Consider the following 10,652-nt stretch of genomic DNA (forward strand, 5'->3'; position numbering starts at 1 on the left):
TAGACAATAGAATAAAACGTGTAAAGATAAAATTCGAGCGGGAAATATCAGAAAATATGTACGCTCCGTTTAATTTTGTATCGTGAAAACTAAAGAGCTTTCAGGTAAATAAATAAGAGAAGTTAGTATTCCTCGATAAGAAACAAATAACGGAGAGAACAAATGTTTCATTTATTCAGTGGAATACTGAGAAAGTTAATGAATATTTTTCAAAATTTCATGTTGATAACGTATGATATTTTTCTTTGTTCGCTTTCTTTTATATGCCATTCTTTTAAATCGAAGATAGGATAAGAAATTACTATATTTTTCGCGCAATGTAAATTATATGCGTAATTTTTAAATGCGATATAGGAACAGAAAAAGCCGAGTCATGAACTGAAGAAAAATAAATTGAAAATTTCGAATCGCTAAAAGTACTACTGCATGATGCAAAGATACCTATAATTACACTCAATTAATTAATAAATGCTATAATGAAGACAACGATGTACAAATACTTTCCGTAACCATTGTATGTAAATTTCCAGATTTTTCTTCTCTCTGCAGATTTTCTCCCATTTGAGAATGCCGCGCGTTGTCTTAAGATCCTCAGGAAGAATTTCCAGCGATCAAGTCACATTCTAGTCGGAATGTCTCGTTTCTCGAGGTGAAGCCAAGTTTCACGTGTCGGTACGAACAATCTGCTGTAACAGTCGAAATGGATCGACATTTGCAAATGATTGAATTTAAATTATGGACACGGTGATAGACGAAGACGCGGTTGAAAGTAGTTGGGGGTCAGATTCGGTTCCCCGATCCCACCCCGTAACGAACCGAATTCTTTCCTCGTTACTTCGTACATCTCGTTACGGAGATGGGACGCAGATACGGCGCGATTTTCCGCGATCAAGAATTCCTCGCGTGCTTTCGGACAATAAAGTGTGATTAAATTCGAATTTCAAATGGTACAGAGATCGGGCAGAAACTTAAGGAAGTTGCCACTTTCTTCCCTTTTTACCCCTTTTCTTTTCTCTTTCCCGTCGGATTCGTTTGATCGTCATATCGTCGATTCCTTCCGCTGTAATAGTATTACTCGCTGGCAAATAATTTCGATTAAAACTCGATTGATAAATCCTTCGTGATATACTATATCGCTGGATTATTAGACTCAGAAAATTGGTCAAAGTTATTTTATTGATTTATATTACAGTTCGTAACGTAAAGGTGTTTATTCTCTTGCAAGATTATTTTAATTCTAATTATTATACGTAATTATAATTAAAAATGAATATTATGTATAATATATGTATAAATGTATAATTAATATATTACACTTACTACTAATATTCTGAAATATTTTTCAACAGTATATTTTATATTGAGAACACCAAATGTTCGGAATAGAAAATTCATTCTTCGGATGTATGTCGCGCAAGATATGATAAATGTTAACAGTAAATTTTCATACTAAATGTCAATGAGCGAATGTCCTCAATCACAATCTTCTGTCCACATTACGTTACAATGTTCTGTAGGAAGAACACTTATCTGTATTAAAATCAACAGCGTAAAGACACGATGAAATAAATAAAAGTCACTTCATAGTACTTTAATTAGATAAACGAATATGTTTCGTCAGTCTACATACTTACGAAATTTATGATAATTTGAGAATTTAATTCACTTAGAACGTACTCTGTATGACAATTACACTAGTATAACATGCACTTGCATCCAAAAATATCAGTTCTGTCTGTTCGAATGACGTTTATTGAGATTCTAAAAACAATAATAAAATCTTTAATATGAAGCAAAGAAATGAATAATTTTGATAGATGTATATAGAAAATGATTTGGTGCTTGTAGCTATTTTTCCACATTAATTTGAAACTTTCAAAACAGGAACACTAGGAAATTTAAGACTACATTTTTGTTTCGGAAATACGATAGCTTTGCGTTGTACATGCACTTCGAGATTGAGGTACAAAATGGATTAAATATCAAAGAACATTATCAACAATCTTATCTGTAGTACGTTAGGTGATGTAAGAAAATATTTTTGTAAAATGTCGTCTTATCGATACCATTATCATCGATATCGTTACCTTCAGTTTCTTGATACATTTCTTCTATTATACCTCAAATTTTTTCAGCGTTTCAAAATTTACTGATCGATGATACATGATGCAATTCACGTATATTAATTCCACGTAAATCGAACAAAGTTTATTAACGATAACGTATCTGTATATGTTTGTGCATTTATTAAATTTTCGGTAATTACATAATGAAATTAAATTAGAAAATGAACAAAAATAAAATTTTATCGTTATACTAACCAACTTATGTTAAAACTTTCGCTATGGAAAGGTAGCGGAATAAAAAATTGAATTTCGATCACCATCTCAAGTTTATGTTTTATAAAATCTTGATAAAACGTGAAAAAATTACACATTTTTCACGTGCGTTTGCTTGTAACTGTCTATTTAACACATTGCGCAGTCTCTCATTCATGGTCAACATACATGATACTTGTTTTTAAGATGGCCTAATATGAAATAAATAATTGATAACAATTTCATTCGACCCAGTAATACAATAACAAAACAGTCGATCTTGCTTTATAAATTATCGTTGCTGATAAAAGATAGATTATGGTTGTACAATTTGGCTTGATATTTCTATTACGAATTATGTGTATAACTATATAAAGACAGAAACGAAGAAAAATAATTTATGAAATAGCTTGTATAAAATTAGACGATACCTTTTATTTAATTAAATTTAATTAAATTTATTTCTCTGTTTGTTAGCATAAAATGAATATGAATACCCTTTGTGTATTAATTCATTGATGAATCAAAATTAATATTTCCTTTCTGCTTCAAATAAAGAATATTTCTTTGTTTTACTCCTTGTATGATATACATTTTATTCATATGTATAATTATGTATTTATAGTCTCCATCTATTTAAAGAATTCATATATCTGTATTCATCTTAGTTAACGAATAATATGTAGGAGAGATATATCAGTTATTTATAATAAATATAGGTAATAACTAATTGGCAAAAATTATTCGCAAATTTATATTATTTTACTTTCACATATATTATTATTAAATGGATATATACATTATGATTACAAGTCCACTTCAATCGCGGTATTGTAATCTGCTATTGTTACTTTTACCCTTTATACCGTCTATACACGATATATATCGAAAATTCAGGACAAAATTATTATCCTGCTTCGTTAATTATACGTTTCATTTTCGCTGCATAGCCAAACACACGGAATACATTGAAGCCGTCGCAGCAACGAAATATCCGGCTCGCGTATTCATCGACGGAAAATGCATTAAAATCTTTCTTTGAGGTGTCAAAAAGGTTTTCTTGATCGAGCAGAGAAGATGGAATCCATGTTTACGTTGTACCGTATCCAAGATTCAACGCATTCTAGCATGCCGTTTCATCCGTGAGGCTCATTTCCTAGCGACTTTCCTTCAGGCCGTTCAAAAAAGAAAAAAAAAAGAAATCAATATCGGTCTCTTTTCGCGGCGTTTCGTTGGATCTTATTGCCCTTGCCAAAAGCCACGAGTTACGCAAACCTGGTGTGGTGCATAGAGAATATAAGGGAAAAGCTACGTGCGTGTGCCGTTAAGGAGAAACAGAGAGACGAAATGAGGAACCTGGAGCAGTCCGTTGTGTGGAAGCGTTGGCACACACATTTGTATGGTGGGTTGCTCAACAATAGGCATTGTGCACCCGCCATAACCAGGAACCGAACGCGACAGCACCACGCCGGCATTGTCCGAATGTCAGACAAAGTTCTTTCTCTCTCTCTCTCTCTCTCTCTCTTGCTCGCTCACTCATCTCACCCCTGTAATTCGTATATATAGACGCATTTCTTGTAACATCTCTCTTTCAATGTTTTCACTCGTCCAAATTTTTGCCTCGTTTCTACACAAATAGTCGTCTGTATCGAAGAGAATGCCTATTCTTAGAGAATTCTTCAGAGTATAGTGCGTGATTAATCAGCTTATTAATTCTTTAAATACCCGGTTAACCCCTTAACGTATAATTTCCTTCGACCTAATTGATCGAAAATGCACAATTTGTCTTTAACGATCTTCTTTCTTCGCTATGTAACAATATATTTGTTTTTTGTTATCCTAACGTTACATCTGCCGGTTTTAATACAACAAGATGTAAAACACAAGGAGTAGAAAGTGGAAGAAAACAAGTGTTTCGATAAATACGTTTATTGGTACAGAAGAATATCAATTTACTGTTAGTTTAAATGTTAGTTAACCGCGCCTCACACGAGCATGAATATTAAAATGCAAGAGTATAAACTTTACTTTATCATCGATACAATTAAATTCCCTAAATCGTGCTGTTTTCCTGATGATGCGAATTATCGAAAATTGATCTCGTTACGTTACTTTTTCACGGACAAAATTCCTGAACTAACATTTTAATAATAACGAATCTTCTTGGAAGTATTTAAAAAGAAGAGATTGATCGCAAATTTATCAGTTTATCTTCGATCTCCGGACGTGGTAACTTACTTATACTTCAATAGCGTTTATCATGACTTGATTGATAACGAAATCCAACAAAGCAGAGAGCCGAATATCGTATATAGATAGCGACATTTAATTGGTCAATAGAGTATATAAAGCGAATCTGGAATTTGGTCAGGCAAGTTGTGTCTACGACAATACAGAGTTTGGACACTTAGCGTATTATCTTTTTCGAAAAGCAAAATGAAAGGTAAGCTAATTACTTCACTGAATATCTACGAATAGCTTGTTGGATGATATGTTAGCAAGGAAGAGAAACTGAAATTTGAATTGTTAGGCAAAAATAAATTCGAAATAATCAGAATCGCGATCGTTCGTTTTATTTATTTATTGAAGAGAATAAAAATAGAATCGTAAAAAGTAAAGTAGAATCTCTAGTAGGGAGACAAAGTCCCTTGATTATTCTACTTGGTTATTTCAATTGTTATTGAATCTGTAATTAATCTATTAAATTATCCTTATCCTAAGATTGCAATTGTTTGTTACACCAACTATGATGTTAGCTATACTAGTTCTATACTGTATAACTACATTAGCTGAGCTGTCTTAGTTATACTAACCGTGCTGAATTATTATCAAGTTCTCTAAAATATTATGTATATTTTCTTATTACATATTCTTAATCACGTAACGATTCAATTCTTCCGATTCGTATAAATATTAATAAACACGTGACCGCTTTAACAAAGCGCTCAAATAATCTTATTTTATAAATGGAATCTACCTGTTCCTTGTGTTTCTACCGATTGTAAAACTGATTTTCTGAAAATAATTCTTTCGAAGGTTTGAATCTCGTAGAGGAACGATTTATCACTTGTCTTTTGATTTTCTTATTTTAGCCGCAATTATCATTGCACTTGTGACCTACTTGGTCTATGTAAGCTCTGATGATTCCGTTCTACTGGACTGTGATACCAATATAACGGAGAATCATACAATGGTTCGACACCCATGCAGCTGCACCACTTACTTCGTTTGTCTGACCGACCCACCAATGCCCATGGAATGTCCTTCTGGTCTTTACTTCGATGAAGATAAGCAAGTTTGCAACTACAAAATTAACGTCAATTGCAGAATAAAGCCAGGATGTAGAACTTTCTAAATGTGGTTTAAAAATATTAAAAATATTCAAATGTTATGTATTCATAAATATCACGCTATTATTATTACAAATAATTTATAGAAATGAAAAAAAGAATTTCTGTAGCCATTAAATTGTTCGTTTAATGTTTCAAAAACTCTAATTATTATTGCCGACTCGCATATTTTAAGTTGTCTATTATTCATGTAATACGGTGTATACTTCATTATGTAAAAATAGATTTTATATTATATTTGTTCTTCTTATTTATTACGTTTCATTTCTTTCCATATTCGTCCAGTATTTTGATAAAACTTCTATCCTTAGTTAGAAAAGAAATTTACGTACATACACACTGATAAACAGGTTTATCAATCGAGTAAATCGGCTAAGCCCGTTAGAGTATTAAAACTTGATATTCTAACAAATCCATATCCTTTGTTCTTACCCTTTGAATTTCAAATGAAAGCGGACAACTCACTTAGAATAACAAAGAAGCGTTTCAAATTGTTCGAACGTTTCTTTCCACCTCGCACACATTCGCTAGCAACTGGCCCAGTTTTTCTTTTTTTTTTACGTGAACTCGCTCGTGAACGTTCGTATAAATCAGTTTCGCGGCAAGAGTGTCGCGGAGCTCTCTCAGTTGCAGCTATTAATCATAACAAGTCGTATGGGCGGGGGTGAAACGCTTCCAAGCCTCAGCTGAACTGCATCGGGTCGGTTGTTGCTCGTTTATTCGCACGGAGGACCGAGACTTTACAATTCAATCTCTTCGCCGACATCTATCGAACTCGCTCGTCCTTTCATGAATAAGTCGGGCCGTTTCCGCGAGCAAGTGGAGGAACGGTTCTCGATTCAACATTATCGGCGCGATCGATGGAAACTGGGCGAAGGAGACGGGCGGAAGGAAGATGAAGACGCGATCAGAGCCGGAAGACGATGAGGAACAGATGAAAAGGGGACTTACAAGAGGACTTTCGAATTCTCCAGGGATTGGCCGTGTATCGTGTGCAAAACAGGAGAAGGATGGCGAATCGGGGAACGAAGTCGGAAGAAGGTAGAAGAGGGCTGTTACTCTGGAAAGTGGGCAACGGTGAAAAGGAGACGAAACTAGAGAAAGAGAGATCTCATCAGAGCAGCGACACTTAAATTCCCTATTTCGTTTGGCGCTCAATACAGCTGCCAGGAGTTTGTCGCGTTCCTCGCGTACATCGGCGAACGGTACCGAGCTTCTCGGCGTTCTCGTCCGTCAGTTAATGTCGTATTCTCGATGTAAAAAGGAGAGCGACCGACCAGAAAGGAACGAGAAAGAGAAGGAACGAAGGAACGAAGCGACCGAACGAATCGAGACTTCTTATCGGTACGAGTCAGCTACCGGTTACCAGCATCGTGCACATTCCTTTACCTTCAAACCGCTCTTTTTCTCGCCGTCTCTGCCTCGTCTCTCGTCTACAGTTTCCCACTACTACTTTACCGTTTTCGTCGATTTCCCGCCTTCCTTTTGCCGCTTTTCGCCATTACTTGACGAAATGAATCCGACCTTAAAGCGTGCCACGAGAAATGTTAATGGAACCTATTCTGTGTCGAATTGAAAACCGATTGGATAGTATAGTTATAAGTTCCGGAATAATCACGCAGTGTCCCTAGTAGGTATTAAGATAGCGAATATATCTAATTTTAATTTATCGTTGACCCTTTGGAAAGCGGTGTAACCTGAGTTTCTCGGAAGCCAAATTAATCTATTTCACTTTTTCAAAATTTCTTAATTCTAGCGCTAGAATATATGATCGGTGTTTCTCTTGTCGGAAATCAAGTAAATTACACTTTGTAGGATTTATCAGTTTTGTTTCGGTGCAATGTTGAGCTTTTATCTTGTCTTAAGAAAAATTAAACGATTGTATTCACTGTGATTTGTGTGTATTTAAAAATTCCACCCAATAATTAGGTTAGTTCGCATTGGCCTCGCCTGTCTGAACGCTCGTTGATATTTCATCTGCACAGTTTCTACTGCTTTGAGAAAATATCCCAAGGCTTTGAAAGTTCTCAAGTGAATGATCAAAGAATTGGATGTTTGATTTCCATAAACGATGGTCGAGTCGACAATCTTGCATGTGTATTGTTTGGAATATTATGTCAATGAAAAATGTAAAGCTTCCTTTTCCTATAATCTTTGACGAATAGCATGTATCATAACGTAGGTATAAAAGCTTGTAAGTTTATCTAGAAAATGATTCGATCAATTAATTAACATGATTTGAACTGAATATAATCGTAGAGCCGCAATTCGTCCTAAGCTTACAAATAATTTTAGAGATACATTTAATTTAGAAATATAACATGTAGTATTGTATATATTACACACATATATATTAGTATTGTATATAATACACACATATTTTTATATTAAATATTTTAATATTTTATTTTTGATACGGTGAAATTAAATTGCAAATTGTTGTCATTAAAATCGATAAAGTGTTATTCTATGTACACAACTATCAATTTCTATTCTATATAATTCCAAGACTCGAACTTGATAATCAGAACCACGAGCAGCAAACACTTTCGAAAACTGAAAGCTTCGGCAATACACTTACTTTTCAATTATACATCAATACCGTTTGTTCGCATAATGTATGTTCAGTGCGTGACACAGCTTCCTCGTTATTCCATTCACATTTGCATTCAACTACACGAAAAATGTTTTACGATCCGGGTCAGGTTCGTTTAAACCCGTTGCCACAGCTCGAAGTTGTTGCGCCTAGTTGTTTCGTTTAAATCCTTGGAAGTTCTCGTTTCGTTCTTTTTTACCTTTCGTTCTCTGTTTTCTTCTGTCTCGCTTTATCTGTGGTATATAACAAAGGAAATTCGAAAGGCACGATCGGGTGGTTAATTTATGCTGTCTGTCTTGCTAGGTGGTACGTTCTGTCAAGCTGCTACTCGCGGCAGGAGGTGAGATCAAATTAATAGCCAGACATTTTTCCAACGTAGGGAGCGTACAAGGAACTCGGCAAAGAGGCAAGGCGGAAAAAAGAAAAGGGAACAAGGGAGAAAGGAAAGAATACCGATTATAAAACGCTCAGATGGCGTGCAAAGAACGCGAGGGCCTCCGTTTGCACGAGACACGAGGGAGGCAAGCTCAGGCTTGGCTTGCCCGTAGAGATTGGAGCTTTGTTGCATGTCTCCTTAGACTTGTACATTTATTACACGGCTGGTAATTCTCATTCGACTGGATTATCGTTTTTTAATCGCTCTCTTAGATGGTCTCTTTGTCTGCAGCACTAATTTCCCCATTGAAACTGTATTCTCTAAACGTATTCTATAACAAAGACGATTAACGCGATTATTTCTCTGAAGAGGAAATATAAAATTAGATTTTCTTAAAAATTTGTTATGCAAGCGGTAATTCGTGAGAAACGAAAATTCACGAAATATTAGCTACAACGAAAAGCTTGACGAACTATAACCACAGTTTTCTTCGAGTAGAGTTCCATATGTCATAAAGCTCAAATTTGCTACTCTACGTTCTACTCGTCAGAAGGAATTCGTCAATTCTATCGAGAAGCGATTCAAGGAAACTGAGTCTCTTGAATCGTCTTCATCGTCTGAAAGTTCCTTGAACGTAAAACCCGACGTTAGGATTTAAACTAAAATCATCGAAAAACTTTTTCGAAAACCATTTGAAGAAATTCTTTCGTAGAAAGGGGCAACCTGGCTGCAACGACGAATCAACCAAAATCTTTCTAGTCGTTGAGCAGAATAGGAGGAGAGAGAGATAAGGCTGTGATGTAGTCGCCGGTCATTCTCCGGTATCCCTGAGGAAATCAAATTATCAACACGACCAAGGCCAACTGGTACACGTACTCGTATGATGTAACGAAGGCCGAGCACAGGTGCTGCACTGATATTGGTTTTGCTTCCGAATTTTGTGGACACCTCTTGTAGTCGTAGTCGTACCAGAGGCTTAGCGAGGGCAATTACTCTACTAAATATTCACAAGTTCATTACGAACTGAGTTGAACGCGCGTTCTTCTCTTTATTCCGCCATTCTCCTCTCTTCTTTCCATCTCCGTCTACTTCTCTGTTCTCTCAATTTTTCATCTTCTTCTGTTTCAACGTCTTTGTTACCTCGTATATTCGCAATTCAACGGATTTTGAGTCGTATTTGAACGCTGAATAGTTAGTATACTGCGTCTTGCAACTGTAAGACCATTCTAAAACGTTGAATTCTTCTACGTGCATTTAAACTTACGAACGTGAAACTCGAAAGTGATAATTTGGTTACACAATTGTTTAGGGGAAAAATATTTCACATTTACATTCAACAAAATTCGTTTCCTCGAATTAGTTATTTAAATTGCCTGATATTCGAAGCGCGCTTCAAAATATCCGGTGAGTTCAAATGATTTGAACTTGAAGCTGAATGTCTGAGTACGCGTCTGGTTGTACTACTGAAGGGATTAACAAACGCTCGAAATTTTCCTATTTGTTTACCATTTTTAATTCGCGAGGTCAAATGAAACGGAAAGTTTGAAAACAACGAAACAAAAGGTAGAATTTCAATCGATTTCTAATCCATATTTTTTCAACGCAATTCGCCCGTGCAAACTTAAAAGGGGAGGTGAACGACAGCTTTCAACGTGCAGGTCAGACGCACCGCGGGCTTTCCGACAAAAAGCTCATAAAAATTTAATAGATCGTCCGTTCCGAATGCGACAGCGGGCTTTTTACGGCTTATAAATGCTTCGTTTGACCGAAAACAATTTTTCTCCTGGTTCGAGAGTCGCAGCGGCGCAAACTCGAAACCGGCCAGTTTAGAAACGCTTTCAACGACCAAGCCACTTCTAGCCGACCAGACGAGTAACACGAGTTTTAATTACTCGCCATTGGATTGCCCCCAGGTTTCGGTCGCCTAACGCGATGAACTTCGTAAATAACTGAATCTCTAAAGTTCCGACGCCCGCGTTTCGTCGCATCACATTTTTCTACGCAGCATTTCC

General features: G+C 35.9%; 1 protein-coding gene and 1 long non-coding RNA gene across 3 annotated transcripts; one reads left to right on the forward strand and one right to left on the reverse strand.

Moving 5' to 3' along the window:
* Window positions 1-427: 427 nt before the first annotated feature.
* On the reverse strand, window positions 428-4,107 carry LOC125384835. Of its 2 annotated transcripts, XR_007223654.1 has the most exons (3): window positions 1,635-4,107; window positions 1,321-1,530; window positions 428-686 (listed from the first exon to the last, which is right to left on the reverse strand). It is a non-coding gene; the product is annotated as an uncharacterized LOC125384835 (long non-coding RNA). The 2 variants fall into 2 exon arrangements; XR_007223648.1 differs by having other exon boundaries at window positions 1,321-4,107.
* Window positions 4,108-4,611: 504 nt separating this feature from the next.
* LOC110119925 lies at window positions 4,612-5,918 on the forward strand. Its single transcript, XM_020866907.2, has 2 exons — window positions 4,612-4,761; window positions 5,411-5,918. Exons 1-2 carry the CDS (start codon window positions 4,755-4,757, stop codon window positions 5,671-5,673), a joined length of 270 nt encoding a protein of 89 aa, XP_020722566.1. The 5' UTR covers window positions 4,612-4,754; the 3' UTR covers window positions 5,674-5,918.
* The last annotated feature ends 4,734 nt before the right edge of the window (window positions 5,919-10,652 follow it).

Source organism: Bombus terrestris, chromosome 1 (assembly GCF_910591885.1).
Source record: "Bombus terrestris chromosome 1, iyBomTerr1.2, whole genome shotgun sequence".
Classification (NCBI taxonomy): Eukaryota; Metazoa; Arthropoda; class Insecta; order Hymenoptera; family Apidae; genus Bombus; species Bombus terrestris.